At 41.9% G+C, this 22,289-nt stretch overlaps 1 protein-coding gene across 3 annotated transcripts in view; it reads right to left on the bottom strand.

Annotated features, from left to right (window-relative positions):
- The window catches only part of HBT (CDC27 family protein), a 135,112-nt gene that overhangs the window by 56,947 nt on the left and 55,876 nt on the right, over window positions 1–22,289 (bottom strand). For all 3 annotated transcript variants that reach the window (XM_087692847.1, XM_087692848.1, XM_087692849.1), the window contains 3 exons: window positions 11,822–12,092; window positions 8,213–8,442; window positions 7,738–7,803 (listed from right to left, as the gene is read on the bottom strand). In XM_087692847.1, the coding sequence (XP_087548973.1) occupies window positions 7,738–7,803; window positions 8,213–8,442; window positions 11,822–12,092 (567 nt within the window). The remainder of the gene's footprint in view (window positions 1–7,737; window positions 7,804–8,212; window positions 8,443–11,821; window positions 12,093–22,289) is intronic.

Here is a 22,289-nt window from a genome sequence, read left to right as displayed (position 1 = left end):
GTTGGCAGGCTTGAAGGTCGTCTGACTTGCAGATCGTGGCTCCCCATCCAACATGCGCAAGGTCCGTCCGTGGTGTCCTGTTCTACTTTCGGGTAAGACAGAGTAAGTGAGAGAGATTGTGTGAACGCTTGTATAAACTGTACAGCATATTCTAGATCTATGTAGAGAACCTCAAGCACAAAGGCCTGTAGAAGGGACAAATTCAGTTCTCATCTATAACAGGCATTCAAGGTTGGGAATAAAGTGTGTAATAAGCATAAAACTTGGATATGGTGAATTTATAGGCGTCTAATGGTATTGATACGGCCTTTCTAGACCAGCATATTGGGAATGGGGATGATAAAGATTCGGCAGAATCAAAAGTGACTCATCAACTGAAGATTATGGACAGTTAATGGATGGGGATGAGATGGGTAGACGTCATAAGATGTCGGTTGATGAACCCGCTTTGTGTGCCCCGAATTTGCCTCAACAAAATGTTCATGCTTCATGTTCACAGATTGATGAGTCTCTTCAGTTTATGCTAGCCATTGCCAATAATCTTATGTCGGAATATGCTCGTGCCAATGAGGGTAAAGTAAATTCTTTATTGGAAGGGGAAAATGTGGTCGCTGTTATGGGAATTGATCTGGTCCTACAGCAGATTGCTGCTTTTCATGAGGGGGCAGCAATCTTTTCCTTTACGGGAAGGACTCTGATCACTAGACTTCGTGCTTGGTTACAGTCTATGTTTGTCAGTGTGGAGGTGTGTCAGGATAATGCTTTAGGGCAAGTGCAAGCCCCTCTCATGAAAGAGATTTTATGATGGACTGAGGGGTTTTCTCAAGGTCCCTTTTCATTCCCCGCAAGTGCATGCTCACATTATGCAACATATCCCTTTGTTCATGGATGGTCGGTAAGTACATATGGTCCCATGGAGGCCTATGGCAAAGTTTCAGGAGGTACTTAGGCAAGCATGCCCAATTTGAGTCAAGTTGGTTGATTTTCCTGCACATCTTTGGCAAATTCTTCCTTTGGATTTGAGATCCCTTGGCGAGGTGTTGGTGGAGCCTCGGTTGGCCTCCCGAAATAGGAGTAGGGCCTATATGCTTTGGGATACAGGGAAACCTCGCTCCACCAAAGTTCATTTTGAGGTTCCGGGGTTGCAAACTTTGGTTTATGAGCTGAAATGGGACACATTTGCTGGACAAAATTTCACATGTGGCCAATTGGGACATTTCATTTCAGAATGTGATAGAAGCCATGAGGTATTGCAACATTCTATGGATCCTGACATGGACATGCAAGACCATCATTCCCAACATATGGTTCAGCACGCAAAAGCTAATCCTGAGTCGATTGTCCAACATGGACAAGATGATGGAAAGAAGGTTGCTTCCCAAGCTGGTATTGAGCATGTATCGCTTTCAGTGGGTCAGAACTTGCCTCCTCAAGATAATCATTGGGTTGTTGTGGTTCGACGTAATGCCAGACAAGAGCCTCAGTCAACTTCTGTCCACCCATCTCCGCAGCCTATCACTAAAACTTTTCAACGCAAGGGTAGGGGGTTCTATATGAAACCTCAACCTTCACGTGTGTCTACAGTTGGTGCACATGAAAAAAAAGCTTTTGATTCTGCACCACGCTTTGACACGCGTGGGAGACTGGTGCCTCCTCCAGATGTTTTCTATGCCCAGAAACAACAGCTTTCTTCTCATGCTTCGATTGCTAGTTTGCAAAGGGTAGATCTCGTAGATGTGATCCAAAGAGAGATGGAGAGATTCCATGCAGCCAAAGTTGTTGATGTAAAAGGGAAAGGGAAAGTGGTGGTTCAGTAGTTTTCTTTTCTGTGATCCATCATGAGAATTGCTTTATGGAATGTTAAATGTATTTCTTGGTGTAGTAAGCATTATCGATTGTGGAAAGCTGTGTTAGCTAGCAATTGGGATGTTTTTGTGCTGTGGAGCATAAACAGCATGCTTTGACAGGATCTTCTTATGTATATAAGGATTATTCAATATTTTTAATGGTCGTGTACCACATATATTAGTTATGTTGGCCGTCAAATCTTCATTGCAACCATCTTTGGTTTCTCAAGATCATCGCAACAGATTTATGATTCTGAAAATCCTATATGAGGGAGAGGTTTTGTGGCTAGTGGGAATGTATGCTCCTTCTACTGCTTGCAAACTTTGTCAGCTTTGGGATGACTTGCATTGTCTTGCCATGGCTCATCAAGGCTTTGTTATGGGTGATTTTAATGCATGTATATCTGTGGATCATGCAACTTCATAGCACTGGGTCATAGATGGTCATGAGCGACAAGCTTGGGATGCTCTAGCAACTGTGTCTTTGAAACAAGACATGTGGTCTTGGATACATCCTTCTCAGTCAAGAAATACTTATCGTTCTCTTCAGCATCCAAACACTTGGGCCAGACTGAATAGGATCTATATTTGTCAAAGTGATTCTTTTCTTCCTGCCGTCGTTGATATGTGGGTGGAGCGACAACATGTCTTGTCTAATTACTATCCTTTGATCTTGGAATTGACACACCAACATGTTCATGCCTTTAAGGCTCTCCTAGCCCAGTTGCCTCTTTGTTACAATCAATTCTTTCTTCTGCAAATCAGTTTTTGGAATGTATTCAACAATTAATTGCTCTTTCGCTCCAGGGTCCTATCTGAAGGGATGGAAGCATGGGTTGTTTTTAGGGATAATGCAAGATCATTATCCCGACAGTATGGTATTCAGCATGCTTCCTCTTTATGCGCTGAATTGCAGCATGTACAATCTTTGTTGGCCCATTCATTGTCTCTGTGTCAATCGGGATACCATTGATAACTTGCTCACATGCATTGAATGGTTGAAAGGCAGAGTTCAATCTCTACAAGAAGAGGAACATGCTAAATACAAATTGTTGACCAAAGTGGAATCTTTACACGACAATAATTGTCAATCTCATCAATTCTTTGCTCGATTACATCAAAAATCCGTTCGGGAAAATATTGTGCGTTTGAACAATGAGCAAGGTGTTATGGTGACAAATCCTGCATCCATCATTCAGATGTGTGTTGACTTTTATAAATCATTGTTGGGCCTGCAAGAGATTCTTTCTGATGTTGTTCACTCTGCTCGCCAGTACATTTGTGATTTGGTTAGTAACCACGTTAAGCCAGAATGGGTTGATTTGATGGAGCTTGATATTTCGGAGGATGAAGTGGAAGAGGTGCTGTCCAATTTGCCTCGAAGGAAAAGCCCTAACTGGGATAAGCTTCCTAATGAGTTGTTTTCAGCCCATATTGAACAGCTTAAGGATACATTGACTCGTCTATGTTAGCACGTGTGGAATTCTAGTACCATGCCTTCAGACTGGAAGATTGCAATCATTCAGTTATTGCCTAAGGTTCCCACTCCAATCTCTTTGAAAGAATGGAAACCCATTCCTGTTATGGGTTTGTTATACAAAATCTTCTCTAAAATCATTCCCAACAGATTGCAAAAAGTATTTCTACATTCGGTTCATCCACGTCAATACGGTTTCATCAAGGGCATTCAACTGGGGATTGACTATGCTAAACCTTCTTCAGCCCAGCACGTTGTTATGCTTTAGCTTGATATTGAAAAGGCATTTGATCATGTAAGTTGGTCTTTTTTGAGGCAACTAATGTCCACCATGGGTTTTGGATCACGTATGATTTCTCTTGTTGATACTATTAGTTAGGGTGCAGTGGCCCATATTGCACTTAATGAAAGGATCACTTATATCGATCTCTTTGGCAAGGCTGCTCTCTCAGCTCTGTGTTGTTTGCTTTGGTCACTCACCTGATACTCTCATTGTTGGATAAGTTGGCCGATCAAGGTGAAATTGTTAGTTTGTCTCTTCCTAGTGGGGCCCAACTTGTGGGTCAATCTTTGGCAGATGGTCCCTTTATGTTCCTTAAGGCTGATCGCTCAAGTGTTAATTGGGCAATCGTTGAGTGGAAACTTTTTGCTATGGCATCGAGACTTCATATTAATGCTCAAGAATCTACATTGCTCTCTTATACGGAGAATGATTTGCAGGCCTTGGGCTTGCATGGAATCGTGATTCCTAAGGGAAATATAACCAAACACTTGGGTTATCCTATTGGTGTGGAGGTCGCTCCCCCGTGCTTTGTTGGATTGGATGTCATCCTGTATTCATGATCGGTTTATGTACTGGAAATCTCAAGGCTAGCCTCACCATGTGAGAGTTAAAGTTGCTCAATGCATTATCATCAACATGATATCGTTTTTCCTGTCATTGCTTCCTTGGACCAAGAAGTCTCTTTTGGAATTGGTTCAACCTATCCGATTCATGTTATGGAAAAAGAAAGGGAATCGCTTGGGGCAGGTATGGATTTCGGGGCAGTATGTGACTACTCCTAAAAGGATGGGGGGAGCAGCTCTATTGGATGTTAATTTTCATATGGCCGCTTTAAGGTTAGCTCTTCTGCATGCACTATGTGTATAGAGTCATCCTTGGGCAGACATTGCAAAATTTTTTATAGAAAGGACTAGCATCTCTCATGGTAGCACAGTTATTCATGCTTCTTGGTGGCATGTGCTCAACTCCACAAGATCTATTAAGGTCTCCCAATCTTTTCTCCTTTCTCATTTGATCGCATCTTAGAAGGTGATGTTACATTTTGCAATTTGGCGACCTCCTAATTTTTGTAGAAGAAGAATTCGCTACAAGGTGTTATTGGATTGGACTCATAAAGATTTGCAGAGAGACAAGTTCAATCAAATGGCTCATTTGGAGTTACAAATTGTCCTTAATAGTGTCATTCCTAGGCAAACCCGTCTTTATTCTTTTCGACCTATTCGTCAACATTTTCGGATGCGTAGAGGATATCACAATATTTGGTCATCCATACAAGACAAATTTTTAGGTTCTCTCCTTTGCCTACATTACAACCATTCTCCTTGGCGTGATTGGATGTTTGTGATTCCTAATGATTTTGAGAAAAGGTCAACTAACGAGATATATCATCAGATGGTGGAGGCCAAGAGATGGGTCATGGGAAAGGCTAATAAAGTATGGCATATTCGGAATAGCAAAAAGAAGTGGCAGGAAAGATTCATCCAGCTCTGGAAATCTAAGGTTCTCTATCAAGGCAAAGTATTTATATGGAGGTTGCTTATCGGGGCTCTTCCTACTGGGGATGTGTTGCGTGCTCGCAAGATTTCTGTTGGTCGATGTGTATTCTGCATTACATGTGATGAGACAGTGTTTCATCTCTTTGTCTCCTGCCCTATTGCGAGACAAATTTGGAGTTTTGTTTCCCGTGTGTGATTCTCGGTGACTCAACACCGGACATCAGCTCGTTCGTGGATTATGGGAAAGATTACCTCTATGACCTCTTTGCGTTCAAATTATTCCTGCATTTTCCATTTCCTTAGATGGATAGCCTTGTGGCATATTTGGCGTTCTCGGAATGCCTTCATCTTTTATTCAATATCGGGCATCCATGGTCATGTGGCCCATGTTCGTGGTTTAGTGTTATGGCAGATGTCCTCTATGGTGTCTACTGATTTGGTTCTTGATATTGATGCTCCCTGGCTGGATATTGTTCGCTCCATGCCAACTGTTCTTTCTGTGTGGCATTTTTGTGTTAGACTCTTGGTTGACTTTCATTTATGTCTGTTGTATTTTATACTAACCTGATGATCTGATATAAATATTTACTACTTAATTCAATTATCTTCACGAAAAGAGAGAGAGAGAGAGAGAGAGAGAGAGAGAGAGAGAGAATGGACACAAGAATGCTTGTTGGTGAGATTGGATGTTTGTGCTTCCTGATGATTTCGAGAATAGGTCAGCTAATCAGATCTATCATCAGATGGTCGAGATCAAGAGATGGGTCACTAGAAAGGCCAATAAATTACGGCATATTCGAGACAATAAAAAGAGATGGCATGAAAGATTTCTTCAACTCTGGAAGTCTAAGGTTCCTTATCACAGTAAAGTGTTCATGTGGAGGCTGCTTATTGGGAGTCTTCCAACTAGAAATTTGTTGTGTGCTCGCAAGATCTCCCATGGTCGCAATGTATTTTGCACTACATGCGATGAGACATTGCTTCATCTCTTCGTCTCTTGCCCTGTTGCTCAACAAATTTGGAGTTTTGTTTCCCATGTGTGGTCCCTAGCAACTCAACAGCAAATATCAGCTCATTCATGGATTCTAGGTAGGATGCTTTCTATGTTCGCCTTGCAATCAGATTATTCCTACCTTTTCCATTTCCTTCGATCAACAGCTCTATGGCATATTTGGCGTACTCGGGGGCAGATCTCCTCTATGGTTTCAGCTGACCTGGTTCTTCCTGGCATTGCTGCTCCTTGGCTGGATATTGTTCACTCCACTCCAACTGTCCTTTCTATGTGATATTTGTGTGCTATGGTCTTAGGAGCCTTTCAGCTTGATTTGTGTCTGTTCTGTTTTTCTTTGCTGACCTGCTGATGGTTTCATGTAAATATCGCTACTTAATTCAACACGGAAAAAAAAAGAACACAAGAATGAACCCTAGAACCAGAGGGATTGTCATGTCATTCAAATTAGCTCATCACTACTTCCATATTCCTAGATGCTATCGCCATTTGTGGGACTCCATCTTGTCCTTACACGCAAGAGTGGGCAACAATCCCATACTCAAAAGATGCAAGTATTAGAATGATAGAATGAAAGTACATTAGGTCTAAAGTAAGTTAGACCTATGCCACTAACTTTAAAAGTAGTGACACAACTCGCAGACTTAGTTATGTCCACACCACACACTAAAATATTGGGCATCCCCCCCCCCCAAAAAAAAGAGAGAAAAGAACAAAACATTCTTTCATAAACCCTTTCCTTAAAACGGTGATCTTCAAGCGCATTTCAAAGTTCCCAAAACTTTCCCATTTCAGTATTTACGTTTTCGGCCTTTGAAACACCATTTTTGGCACCTATGGTCCTTGCCATGGAAAATTGGCTCAATATGTTGTTGGTCCAGGCCAAACCCATCTCATTCTATGATTGCAAGGTGAGTATGATGCCCATTTCCATATCTTTCTTTCAATGCTTGTATGGCTTGTGCTATGTGATGTGTGCAAGATCAAGATCTGTCAGCTTTTCAACTAGGAATCTTGTGTGTTTATTTCAGAGGGTACATGCATTCCATGCAGGTGATGTCGTTGATGGTGCCTAGTCTCTTCCAGGCCAATATTTGCAAATTTCCATACCTCAAATACCACTTGCTTCGTGCAAAACCAATGTCTTTAGCAGTCCCAGATAGGTCTAATATTTGAAGGCTACAACAACCTTCATGAAGGTTTTACCCTTCCAAGGAATGATTATAAACATATTAACTTTCAAGTGAATGAGAGCGAATTCAAGAAAAGAGTAATATGCTCTTCCAATCTCTTTCAAAACGAAGGGCAGGCTGCTCTAAGGCCTTCCAAATGTGAAAGTTGGGCAACCCTTCAAATGTGAAGCCTGATCTCAAATCACGCTAGCATCACTATTGAGCCAACATCATAAATATGACCTTGCTATCCACCCAGCAAAATATAAAAAGGAAGAATGTAGATATGTGGTTTCTCGTTTTCATCATATATAGAAGCATAAGATCTCCATTTTAAATTAACATGTTAACTTCCGCGAGTTTCATACTTATCAAGAGATCAGTAAAAACCCTAACATGCTGGTTTCAGAGCACACATGCAAGATCAAATCATTCACAGTGTGTATTCTTCACCTGGCATAAAACCCATCCAGTTCCATACTGTTGTTGACTCAACTTCAAAAATGATTGCAATGCCTCCTGCATCAGAATCCAAGAAGTAAAACAATTCATTATATCCAGTTTTGTCACTAGACTAGCTCAACAACTAGTTAAGCCCACATATTAAGTGAATCTCGCAAGTCCTTGTAGAACAAGTCTGAATATTATCAGTTCTAGAAATGCAGTATCTGATAAAACCTCAATTAGGTCCATAACCATACAGACAAAAGTTGTTTCCTGGCCTATCTCACACAGTCTGTCCAAGTCTATATGAAGAAAGCATTGAGTTTACCACTTCCCAAATTTTTAGAGTCAAATAATATGTCACAATGCTATGCAAATCATACGAAATAATAAGAGCCCATACATATTCCGCTGTTTCTGAGCAAAGTCAAGCAGCAATAGTCCAACATTTCAGTAAACTTTCAGCTAAAGTTATGTCAATTACCTGACAACGATACATACAAAGATGTCTGAAGCCCTCTCCTAGAATCCTAAGCAAGCTTAGGAGCTCTAATGCACCTTCCATAGTTCTCCTCCCACGAGGAAAGACCTGACTCTGACTATTTGCTTTCCCCCGACCTTGGAGTTCTTCATCTGTGCAGCTTCCTAGTCCACGCTTTGTTGCACCTTCCTCACTACTAACCACATCATCAAAACCATCACCACTCCTGCGCACTGCCAAATGACGTTTTCAAGTTAACAATGTTCAGATTATCATTCAAATTCCCGCCTTCCATAACCTAAAATATTAGATGATCACTCAACCCTGTTTACGCATCTGTAACCAAGACTCCCTATTATCATCATTTATTTGCATGAAAAAGACATGCTCAAGTCAGCCATACTGTTGAAATTGAGACTTTCTTGGAAAACAAGAATGTTCCCAATCAAACTTAAGGCATATTTTGTGTTCAGACTAACTTGATCACAGTCATATAGAGTGTGAAGGCAATTCATGACCACACTTTCCAACAAAATGGATAAGGAGAAAATTATGCTTCCTGGAGAGCCTTGCAGAAGATTCTCAAGCAACTGAATGCATATCCAATCGTGAGAACCAAACGGTGATCTCCTTTTATAAGAAATTTTTCCAAACACACACAATAACCACACCACTTAGCCAATCAAATAACCCACTGCCACAACAACAGACATCTGTGTGACAAATAAAACCGATAGAGAAAATAGTCAGGTTGTGAAACAGTGAAGCCCCAAGTGGTGCAAGTGGAGCCACTGCAATGCCTGAAGTCAAGGAGGAGGACAATGAGGTCCTGGTTCCTGGAACAAGCAAGAGCAGTGGACTCCCAAAATGTGAAGATGTTGTCCAAGGTGCTGCACTCTTTGGGTAAGGTGGATAATATCTGGCATCAATGGGGGCCAATCTAAGACTGATCACTCTTTTCAACAATCATTTACAGTTCCAAAGAAAGTGATCAGCCTCCACCATCAGAGCTCGGATCTATCCCTTCAGGGCACCATGTGAAGCTCGGCAAGGCTCTCATTAGCCAGGAGAGTGATGGTTGCCAACAAGCTTCTTCTCCTGACCCTATGGTACATCACTTCCTCTTGAGCATTCTCTAGGTCATGCATTGGCCAAGTGCCTTGTCAAGGACTTTATGTGGTGAGTAGGAGCTTCAAGCACAACTACAGAAAATGTGGCTTGGGATGCCATTATATAGCCTAGATCTAGAGGAGGCTTCCGGATCACAAACCCAAAGAGCCAGAGCAAGGCCTTGTTGGTTAAGCTCATTGTCAAGGGTCTCCTTCCAAGACAGGAGCCTAGGAAGAAACATCTACTATGGAACCCCCCAATGAAGTTCAATCCATCACATAGAGGACCATGGCAGCCCAGCATTCACTAGATCTTTCAAGAGCACAACCAGATACTTAGGGAGGAGTCCTGACTCTTGAGATTAGGTTGCACCTGCTATCATCAGGCATTGGAGATCTGTTTTATCTAACCTCCACCACCAACCACAGTTAAAGAGAAAAGTTTAAAGGAGGCAGCCTGTTCTCTTCAATCAACATTTACAGTCAGAGTCAAGCCACACTCTTGGACAACGGGCCTAACTATCCTTGAGTAGATTCTCTGCATGTTGCTACCTCGGTGGGAGATTGGTTTGCATTCCAAGACCTACCACAAGGCATCTAGAGGTAGAGACTGCAATGCCTCAAGAGCACTAGAGCTATGATAGAGGAAGTGACAGATGCAGTACCTCCTAATCAGAGGACAAATACCACCACTTAACAAACCTGGACTGGTCTCTTCCCCAAAGGGGACATCTTGCTTGGGATCATTGAAACTAGCTGAGATAGGATATTCACTTTTAGTGTGGAGGAGCATGGCAATATTCAATGAGAGAACTGAGACCCAGCTATTTGCTTGTTAGATGGATGGAGACACTAGGCTTATCAAAGGAGGCCCATTCAGAGACTACAAAATACACAAGAGTGGGTTTGGGGAGATCCATTCCTCAATAGGCCATGTGATGTGGCCTTTGGCTACACTACCAAGCTGGTGAGGAGGATCGATGAGCAAGATCAGAGCACAGCCAACAACCACTTCACATTGACACAAACAAGGAATCTCAAATCATTTCCTATTGGACTTCTCAAGGAGGCTAGATGACAGCTTTAGGCCTACTATGCAAATATTCATCTTCCAAAAGCTATTAGCTCACAAAAGCCTAGCAGTTGGTACATGGCCTGAATATGGCAAGGACCCAGCGGCATGTGTGAGGTGTAGTGAGTCAAACGAGACACAAGCACTATCTATGGGACTATCCTTGAGCCTAGGGATATGAAGGAGAGCCCTCAGGATGATCTTTCACAGCACAACACAGACCATTTTTGTGACTTGGGGAGGCATAGCTTGAGTCACAGATAGAGGCCCAACATGTGGATATGAGGATTTTCAAGGGAGCCACCCCTTTCTCATGATTGATCGGCATCTGAGAAGAATCCCCACTCCAAATTATTCACACCAAGAATGGCCTAGGGACAGCCATAGATGGGCATTGACAACTTGATTGCTAGCATTATTGCTTAGTATATTTGCACTGCAAGGTATATCCAAGCTAAGACTCTAGGATGTCTCACTACAAAGGCTCTTTCAACAAAGATCATCCATACTCTCTGCAAGAGATGGGAGAGCTTGCAAGGTGGCACTGACAGGATGAGGGGAAGAGCTGCCCTATTGCAGACGTGGGACTCCGGCACCTTTCCTCTGGCAGCCCCTCAGATGGTCTGGCATTATAGCCCACCAGATCGGTTGTTTACTTTGTCCTCTGTAGTTTGCGTCTTGAGGATATTCTCTAAGGTATTAGTGATTACATTTTCTTTTCCATAGGGGAAAAAGAAAAACTAACTTCAACCGGCCACTCAATTCCAGAAATTGTAAAGAGAGCTCTCACTTGGAGAGAATATCCCAGCTTGAAATGAGGCATCATAAACCCTTCAGCCATGGTCATATGAAGCATCAATCAAGCAAAAGCAAAGCTGGTTGATGAATAAGTAACTAAACCAGGAAGTCCTCAGCATGATAAGTTTGAGGTGGTTTTAAACACTGAAGTCTATAACAACTGTGATGCTTGATGATCATGAACTTTAACTGTATTTTTCATTTCAACTTTCAACTTTCGATTTACAACCATACCCATGAACTCCAGCTAAAATCATTCACCATGAGATGCTGATTTGCTAAATCCAAATACATAACTAATGTTACCAAGAGACAAACATTTCAAGAACATTTGATAGATCACAAAAAGCAAGGAACAATCATCCATGACTTGGTTAACTTTGTTTAAGAAAACTGTAATGAGATTGAAGCTGCTCTTTTTCCGTGGCAAACTCTGCACCTGGATTCTATGACTTTCCAATCTGTCTGACTTCTTTCAGCATTGAAAGGCTGCTAACAAGTTTTTAGAAGGAGTCTCTTTTTCAGCCTAATCAACCCCCAATAAGCTCTCTTGGAAAGCTAACACTATGTTACTGATTACTCTTTGATACTTTGAATCATTGGGAATGATGATCAAAAGGTGTGCACATATACCATCATCAAGATAACCATCTGGCAATCCAGGAAGACTTCTACGGACAGTAGTAGAACGAATAGATGTCGCAGTGGCACCCCTACTTGTGGATCCTCCCATTCCTGATGTAGCACCAGATGAATGGCCAAACCCATTTCCTCCAGAAAAAGATGAAGATATAGACATGCTAACACCAGAAGATGAACTTTGTTGGCCAGAACCAGTGCTTGAATCACCAGACAGCCTTGTGCTTCTGCGAGGAGCAGTCTCTGTGAACAGCCTCCCTGACACCTGCATCACGAACGGACACGTGTGATTACAAAAAATTCCAACTAAGAACAGCATGCTCATCCCGTAATTTTCAACCAATTCACTGTGTAAGCACTATAAAATGCTTTGGATTAGCATTTCACAAACACAAAAAGTCCACATACACCAAGAGTGGCAAATTGCAGGAATGGTATGACCTAATGCAAAAGCAGATTTGTGCCTGAAAAAATTCTGCTTCTATACCCTGCAGGTGTGCCTAGATACTCTCTTAAACAACACCATCAATAGAGATTCTACAACATCCATTCATAATAATGAGAATACTATTTTAGATATGCTCAGGATAGAACCTCTAGGGTTGGCTGCCCGAGACCTGATCAGCATCACATTTTGACCATTGAGTGGAGTATAATGCAAATAAAGAAATCACAATTCTTTCCTCATGGATACTTGGATGAGGGGAGAAGAAACTGTTGAGGCACCTTCTTTGCAAAGCCAAGAAGGTTCTCTTGGTTGTTTGTTAGAACTCCTTGCCCAGTGAGCATGATTCATGAATGTTCTATTGTCCTCGGGGATGGCTAACTATGTGATGTTATTCCTGAGAGCCTAGGCATGGAACAATGACACATGGGCTAGCCACGGAAAGTAAAGGAGCAACTGATTTTGTGTGTTTTGGCAAGACAGATCTGGATAGTTCCAGCAGCTGAAGTTCTTGTACCTTTAGTAGGAGAGTTACAAGGTTTTCTCCCATGACTAGCCCAATTTTTCTTGGAGCCACAAGTATCTATTACAAGCAAGGTAACCACAAAAAATTTCACCCCAAATGGGTTTCACTCCGAAAACTTTGTGTTTTCAGCATTTGGCTGCAATGTCCCCAAATTTGGGGCATTGGGATCCATCATCCCAAGATCTAAAAGAGCCCCCAAATTTCGGGCATTTTGAATCAATCATTGCACCAAATTTGGGAGCTGAAAATGCGCCAAATTTTGGGGCATTTTCAGCAAGGGAATGCAGGCTAGAATGCCCCAAATTTATGGCATTTTGAATCAGTCATTGCCCCAAATTAGGTAGCTGAAAACACACCAAATTTTGGGGCATTTTCAGCAAGGGAATGCAGACTGGAATGCCCCAAATTTGTGGTATTTTCAATAAAAGGAATGCATTCTGAAGTAACACCAAATTTCCGGCATTTTTAACAAACATTTAACACGTGCATGTTGAAATTTTGGTGCAAATTTCTGCAATTTCATGAACTTTACTAATTATTTATCACTTTTATATAGATGGCAGCATTGACATCTATGGGATCTTCATCATCCTTAGCAGGTACTTCGTCAACAACTGGACCGAAGTCGAAGCACTACTTGGTCATGGTGGGATGAGGTAGATGCAGGGGTGCCATTGAGAGGTGGAGGGGCTTGCCCTGGGAAATGCAAACTTTGCACTTATGCTCGCATTAATGGGGTTGATAAAGTGAGAGCCCATCTTCTACATGAGGAGCGGAAAAAGGTGTGTTTTTGCACTAATGTATCAATTGAGAAAAGGCAGGAGTTACTTGACCACATAGCCAGTTCTATGGGGAATTCAAATGCCAGGAGGACGGCAAATATAGCAACGGATCCAACAACCTGGACTCCAAGGCCAGCAAGGCATGGTGCTTCATGTAGAAGACCCATCAGTGGCAACACGTCGTGGTGTTAGACAAAGTTCATTGCACACTTCATGGGAACCAAAGAAAAAAGAGGAAACACATGCAAGAGTGGCATACTTTTTTTACCATTACCATATTGGATTCAAATCAGCCAAATCACCTTATTTTTTAAATATGGTGACAAAGATTGCAAAATATGGACCCACATATAAGCCCCCTTCATCAGAAACTATCAAGACTACATTGCTTCAAAAGGAAAAAGTAGCCATAGAGATTGCAACAACAAATATTCGCAATCAATGGGCAAGAAATGGAGTGACATTTTAGCAGATGGATGGAGTGACACACGCCATAGGTCCATACATGGTGTTGTCGCATATTCTCGTGGGGATGTATACTTCATAGGTAGTCATGATGCTTCAGAGACTGGAAAGAGTGCAGATGTATTGGCTTCTGAGTGCTACGAGGCAGTGCATGTTGTTGGGGCAAAAAAATGTAGTGCAATTTGTGGCAGATGGTGAACCTACGAGCAGGGCAGCAGGAAACATTTTAATGGCAATGTATCCACAAATCACCTTTAGTCCATGCATGGCACATTGCTTGAATAACTTGTTGAAGGATATTGGGGACTTGCCATGGATTGCATCTCTTGTTGCGAAAGGCAACAAGATTATTACGTTTATATGTAATCATCAGTACTTGCATGCTGAGTTTCGCAAAAGAAGTGACAAAGAACCTCTCAAACACTCGGATACACGATTTGCATATTACTTTCTTATGCTTGGTCGATTGCACTATTGCAAAGGTGCAATTAGGAAGCTATTTGCTAGTGATGAGTATAAAAATTGGACTGGCGCCACCACTGCTACTGCTGTGTTATGTAATGCATATGTCTCTGATATAGATTTTTGGGATGAAGTGAATCGCACCAACCAAATGGTTGACCCTATTATGCACACGTGCTAGCCCACACTTCAAGGCATCAATCCTTTCTGTGTGCGAGTCTAACCCTGATATGCGTGAGTTCTGGTCACAGGCGCACAATCGGACCATATAGATGGAAGTGTGAACTATCTTTTCTCTAACCCACCGGAACTATCTTTTCTCTAACTCACCGTGTGGGTCCACCATAACCTGTGACCACTCATCAGTGGCTAGCTCCAATGCACTTTTCTTTATATCTAATTAGTGCAAAGGAAACAAATTTAATAAATCATTATATAGACAAATTAATGAAAAAGAATACAAATTCTTTTCTATAGAGTTGTGACACTATACTTCAAGGTTAAGGGTGACAAGTGTGTTTTGCTCATCTTGTATGTGGATGATCTTATGATTACAGGGAAGGAGATTTTGCAACAAGAGTTTGACATGACAAATCTTGGGATCCTACATTTCTTCCTTGGCTTGACAGATGGCACATGGAATTTTTATTTCGCAACACAAGTACATCTCCAAGCTTCTCTCGGAGTTTGGTATGGCTGATTGTTCGCATATTTCTTGCCCCATGGACCCAAAGTCCAAGCTTTTGGCAGCCGGAGCTCCCCTTACAAATGCCACCCGTTATAAGTGTCTTGTTGGCTCCCTCATATGGCTTATTCACACTCTACTAGATATTTCTTTTGTTGTGGGATTGTTGTCTTCTTTCATGAAAACTCCCACTCAAGAGCATTGGAGAGCGGCCTTGTGTATTCTTCATTATTTACAAAGGACTTGATCCTTCGAGATCATGAATGGAGAGCGGGTTACTCTCTCTGTTTGGAGTAATTCTGACTGGGTAGGTGATGTGGATTCTAGACGGTCCACTACAAGTTATGCCTTCTCCCTTGGCTTGGGAGTTACCTCGTGGAGCAACAAGAAGCAACCTAATGTGGCCCTCTTCTACACATATAGAGTATCGTACATTATGTTCTACAACTATAAAGGCGGTTTGGCTTCATCGCATGTTGGTAGAGATTGGTTTTCCTAAACCTAGACCTACAGAGCTACATGTGGACAACCATAGTGCTCTGGCTCTAGGAAAGAACCCTGTGTTTCATACTCGCAAGAAGCATATCGAGGTTCAATACCACTATGTTCGAGAGCGAATTCTGGATTCCAAGTTAGCAATGGCCTATTGTTCCACGAATGACAATGCGGCAAATCTCTTCACAAAGCCTTTGCCCATAGATTCTATACTTCATCACATGAGGTTATTGGGTCTTCATACACTCCCAAGATCTAAGAGGGGGTGTTAGCCTACCTATGTTAGTTGTGTTATTGTGTATATTGGGTCTTCATACACTCCCAAGATCTGAGAGGGGGTGTTAGCCTACCTATGTTAGTTATGTTAGTGTGTCATCTACTAGTTGTGAGCTCCTGTCATAGTCTAACAAAGACATCGGAGCTCTAGTTTGGTGCATTTTCTTTATTTGTCAACTTCCTATGTGTATTCCTAGGCTCGTTATTGCTTTAAACAGTCTATCTACAACTACCAAACATTGTCTTGTCATGTGGGATTTTTCCAAGGTCATCCCTATATTTTTCTCGCATTTTATTATTCAGTAACCAGCATTTATTGCTGGTTTGCCAGCATTTATTGCCTCCCCTGGTACAAGTTGGCCAATTTTGGACATTTATGGCTATTTATAGCATATCCCCCCCCCAAACTTGGCATACACACACTCTTCAATCTTCTATCTTCCCTTTGCAACTGCACACTCCAACTCTCCGTGCGTGGTGCTGCCATCGTCATCAGTTTAATTTGGTGCCCTCACTAACACTTCTGGCTTCGTGCAAGGACTAATTAGTCCATCATCATTGTACTAGCATTCTTCTTAAATCAGTGCAATATTCTTCCTTGATTTCTCCTTCCTCTCTCTCTCTACTTTTCTCTGTGTTCGTGTTTCTCTTCCGTTGTGCACTCTCACAAAATTGTCATTTGTATAATATAGAATCATGACTCATGATTCATGATTTCTGTACATTTCTGAGTCATATTCTAAATGTATACAACTATTCCATAGTTTTTCCCCATCTTGAATGAAACCATTCTAACATTTACTAAACAAGTATTAAAGCTATGAAACCCATTTCATGCCTCCCATTTCAAAAACACACTATAGATATGCATGCAAGTAGATAAGCCCAAGCAATGTCCCATTTCTTGTCATAATAACTCACTACTCCAATTCTTTGCCAAGAGCATCTGATAATATTTTCTCTTTCTATTAGTCACTATCATGCCTACTAGGATATATCCTTTCCAAAATGACCTATCCAACTTTGAGAGGTGCATGTATTTGTCCTCCACTCAAGAGATACTCCATTCATATGGTATCTTTCTTTGGACAATAAGCCACCAACTTGCAAACAAAAGATGATGCCTCCAAGCTACCACACATAATTTGATGATCAGCTTCACACACCTTAACTTTTGGGAAACAAGTAGCAATGAGAGGGGGGGAGAAAGCACCAAGACTAGAGTCCCCAAAGATAATTTGATGATCAGCTTCACACACCTTAACTTTTGGGAAACAAGTAGCAATGAGAGGGGGGGAGAAAGCACCAAGACTAGAGTCCCCAAAGATGAGCGAGGCTGGATAACTATCCTAGGAATCACATTTGCTCCATTTAACTAATTGATGATCTCTAGCTCAAAAAACAATTGAAGGAGCTTAAGGAGTGAAATGGGCTAAAGAAGGAAACATGCAAAACTGAAGGGGGAAAAAAAATATGGCCATTTTTTTTATTTTCTTAGGCAAAGCGGCTAGGAGATGAGGAGAAAATATTCTTTTATCAACCATGTTTGCTCCATTGAAAGTATGGGTGTCTTCAATTGCTAGGGCATGGCAAAAACCAAAGAAGAATCCAAGTAGTGAAAAGGGATTGGAGAATAAAGTAGCTTAACCAAGGTTGCAAGTGGTGAAGGTAAGGGTTCTTGGCCAATGCTAAAGAGGCCAGGGGAGGTAGAGAGAGAGGGAGATCGTAGGATGAGAAATAGGAGCACAAAGAGAGAGAGAGAGAGAGGAGGAAAAAGGAAAGCTCAAGGAAATGAGACAAAATCTAAGGGTTAAAAGGAAACTGAGGAGGAGAGGAAGCTCAAGAGGAGGGTGAGATAAGGGGGCAATAAGAGAAGGGCAAAGACAAGCCATACCTATTGGGGTCAGAGATAGCACATACAATTGGTAATTGGCCCACAGCCACAATGGTAAAGAGGAGACTGACAAGGTAAGAGGCAAGGTTGGAAGTAGCATAAAGACGAATGCAAGTCTTAGGAAGTGGCAAGTAATGCTAACAAAGAGAAGGCATATAGCACGCAAGAAGAATGGTGAGGCAGCCAGCATGGCTAGTCATACGAGCAAAGTGGTAGGATTCCACCTACACCCAAAGGGAAAAAAGGAGTAACAGTGACTTGCCCATGTTAGGATTAACAACAACTCCTCTATATTTTGAGAGGGCCTCAAAAGTTAAAGGTAGAATTGAACATCACAAGCCTTTGACGAAGCCAATGTTGCATAGAAACCCATTTCCTAAGGTAATTGTTTTATACTTATGAAACACATTCCAAACAAAACTCAAATTATAAGGAAAAAGATGTTGGGATGTAAAGGTCCTTTAGTTGTTGGGATGTAAAGGTCCTTTATTCACCTCCGTGTATTTTACACGTGTATTGTTATGTTGTACATGTGAATGCACCCTTACGGCCCCCAAGTATAAATACATTTTATTCTTTGTGTACCAACACATTTGTTGGTACACCTAAATCAGCTCGTACTCTCTCGGTCTCTCACTCTCACTCACCTGCTCACTTCTCTGCTGCAAATCTTCACGCTTCCGCTATCCGCGCACTCACAACTGTTATCAGAGCCACGGTTAAGGTGCTCGTACACCTCCAAGTCTGTGCGAGACATCTTCAGTGTTCGCTCGTGCGAAATACACAAGTCGTTTTTGACCTGGCAGGCTCACACAAGTAGTGTCTGACCAGCGACAAGCTCACACAGTTCGTGCCTGACCAGGCGACAGCTCACAGGAGTGCAGGCGACAGTTTCTCTATAGGCAGCAGTTCACGAAAGTGAAGCAACAGCTAAGGCGACAGTTGGGACAAGTCATTTTTCATCAGGAGTGCAAGCGATGACCAGGCGAGTGCAGGCGATGACCAGGCGACTGCAGGCGACAGCTCACACAAGCAGGCGGCAGGTCAAAATCGTCAGGCGACAACTCACGCAAATAGGCGCCAGTCAGATTTGACCTGAAAAACCAGGTCACGACAGTTTATTTGATCTTTTGTCTGATTTTTCACACTTACACAAGCCCCCGTTCATGAGCGCAAGCACAGTTTGCAGATTTGTGCAATTTAGAGCCTGGAAATTTGGGGCTTTTCCCAGATTTGACGTTGTTTATGCTTGACAGTGGCATCTGTGTCGGAAATTGCAGACATTGTGTGCATTGACCTCAATTAAATTGGGGATTTTGCCAAATTTATTGGAATTTTGCTCATCCGAGTAAAATTTCTTGGCATTGGACCAATAAAAATTGGGGCTTTTCATGTATTGATGTAATTTTTCTCAGCTGAGTCAGTCTGGCTGACATTTGCGCACATTTGGACCTGAAAATTTGGGATTTTGTGCAGAATTTGATAAATTTCTGCATTATTTGCCTGTGCAGTGGCTGGTTTATGTAAAAACAGCAGAGGATTATTGCTGGTTATGCAAGAACAGGAGTGTATTTGCTGATTTAGCTTTGTGCTCTTGTAGTTCAGTGCATTTACACTTGTACTTGTGATAAAAATGGCTGCAACTTCTTCCAGCTCTGACATTAAGAGTTTGATGGAAATCAAACGGTTTGATGGTCAGGGTTTTGATCTTTGGAAAGATCGTATGCAGAAATATTGTTCTTAAAGGATTCTGAGGATACTTTGCAGAAGGATAAACCCGCACAAATGTCTGAGGCAGATTGGGCCAAAGTCAATAAAAAGGTTGTGGCTTATATAAAGATGGGTGTCACTGATGACATTTTGACAGACATTAAGGGTTTAGACACTGGTCATGCAATATGGGAAAAGTTAAAAACTATCTATGAGATCACCACACCTGTTAATCAGGTGCATTTAATGCGCAAGTTGGTGAATATGCGGTTGGATGAGTCCAAGCATGCAGCTGAGCACTTGAGTGCATTTACTGGTATTTTAAATCAGCTCAAGGATGCTAATTTGGATTTTGATGATAAGTTGAGGGCGATCTTTTTGATCATGACATTGCCTGACTCTTGGGAGACTTTGGTTGTTTCTCTCAGTAATAACCCCAATCTCACATATGATGGTGTGAGGGGTTCGATCTTGAATGAAGAAATTAGGCGTAAGTCTAGTGGAGAAGGCAGCAACTCAGCTTATAATGTTAGAGGCAGGGCTGAAAAGAAAAATGCAAATGCTGGACAGAGAAGCACAAGCAAGAGCAAAGGAAAAGAAAAGAGTGATGTTACATGCTATCAGTGTGGTCGGAAGGGCCACAAGAAGCCTGATTGGGAACAAGAGAGAAAGAAGAATGCAGGAGACAAAAAGAAAAAAGAGGAAAAGACAGATGCATCTGAGGCAGGCAAAGGCAAGGAAAAGGCCAATGTGGCCTCCAGTGTTGTCATAGAGGAGCTCTCGGATGCAGAGGCTGATGTATTATGTGCAGTGGATTATGATGCCCTTGTATGTCACATACAGGATATGCAGATTACCAAGGCTGATGTGATTGATGCACTTTTGTCAGTTGACGATGGTGTCACTCAGACTTGGATTGTAGACTCTGGTGCCTCTTTCCATGTGACTCCATGCATGGAGTGCTTTGCTACTTTTGATGCAAGCTGTTATGGCAAGGTTTACCTTGGAAATAATCATGCTTGCAGCATTGAGGGGATTGGCACCATACACTTGTCTTTGGATAATGGGCAAGAACTTGTGTTGAAAGATATCAGACATGTGCCTGGCATCAAGAAGAGTTTACTATCTGTTGGACAGCTTGACTTGCATGGTTACACCACACTGTTTGGTGGTGATTTGTGGAAATTAAAAAGGGGTTCCATGCTGATTGCTAAAGAAACCAAGAAGGGCACTTTGTATTGTCTGCATTGTAAAGCCTTGAATGGCAAGTTTCTTGCAATTGCTGAAATTGGCTGTCATTTGGAGTTATGGCATAAGAGATGTCCTTACCTCTTTGAAGAGGGTTGATGCAAAAGGCTCTAAACTTGATTTTTGTAATGATTGTCAGTTTGGAAAGCAAATGAAAATTTCCTTTTACTCCGGTGTCTCCCGTAAGTCAAATGTCTTGGACTTAGTGCATTCTGATATATGTAGCATACCTGTGAAATCGTTGGGTGGTGTTGCATACTTTGCCTCTTTTATTGATGATTGTTCCAAGAAGATTTGGGTTTATTTGTTGAAAAAGAAAAGTGAAGTGTTTGCTGTTTTTAAAACTTTTCATGCATTCGTGACCACTCAGACAGGTAGAAAGTTGAAATGCTTGAGAACTGATAATGGAGGTGAGTTCACATCTGATGAATTTAAGTCCTTTTGTGACTTGCATGGAATCAAGAGGGAGCTTACAGCCCCTTACAACCCTTCTTCAAATGGTGTGGCTGAAAGATACAATAGGACCCTATGTGAGAGAGTGCAGTGCATGCTGTGCACTGCTAATCTCCCTCATGAATTTTGGGGAGAGGCACTTAAAACCACGGTTCACATTTGCAACCGCTCTCCAAACACGTCCTTAAATAATGGCATCCCTGAGGAGGTTTGGTCTAGCAAACCGGCCTCATATGACCATTTACGAATATTTGGCTGTGATGCTTTTGTGCATGTTAGAAATGAGCTAAGGAATAAACTTGACCCGAAATCCACCAAAGGCATTTTCATGGGCTATGGTGATGAGGGTGAATTTGGCTATAGAGTGTGGCTACCTCAGTCTAAGAAAATTGTTCGCAGCCGTAATGTTGTGTTTAATGAGGCAAAGGTGCTGAAAAGTACTTTAGCCTCTGATGAAGACATGAAAAGGGTCAAATTTCAGAATTTGCAGCCACCTATTACCTCAAATGATGAGCCTCATGGTGTTGTACCACAAGCTAAAACTAATGATCAGCCGGTTATCTTTGAGCCAGATGATGATGGACAGCAAATAGAAGCACAGGGAGGTCATGGACAGCAAGATAGACTTACTGATTATGAAAATGCAGGTGCTGGAAATGAAAATGAAGGTGCTGCACAGCATGAACAACATGCCGAAAATGGCTTACAGCAGCCAATAAATGCTGAAAATAACATGCCTCCAGATGTAGATCCGATTCCTGAGAATGTAGATCATTGGGTACGTAGGTCTACACGCCTAAGAAGGCAGCTACATAGGTATGACCCCTCTTTGCATTATGTGATGCTTACTGATGAGGGTGAGCCTCTGACATATAAAGAGGCCAAGTCATGCAAATTCAGCAATAAAAGGGAGCTAGCTATGCAGAAAGAGATTAAATCTCTGTATGCTAATGATACTTGGGATCTTGTGTCGTTACCCAAAGGAAGAAAACCTCTTCCAAACCAATGGGTTTACAAAGTA

This window comes from Lygodium microphyllum, chromosome 14 (genome assembly GCF_053477565.2).
Source record: "Lygodium microphyllum isolate KBCC chromosome 14, Lygodium_microphyllum_v1.1.10, whole genome shotgun sequence".
Classification (NCBI taxonomy): domain Eukaryota; kingdom Viridiplantae; phylum Streptophyta; class Polypodiopsida; order Schizaeales; family Lygodiaceae; genus Lygodium; species Lygodium microphyllum.
This window is presented reverse-complemented; position numbering and strand designations above follow the sequence as displayed.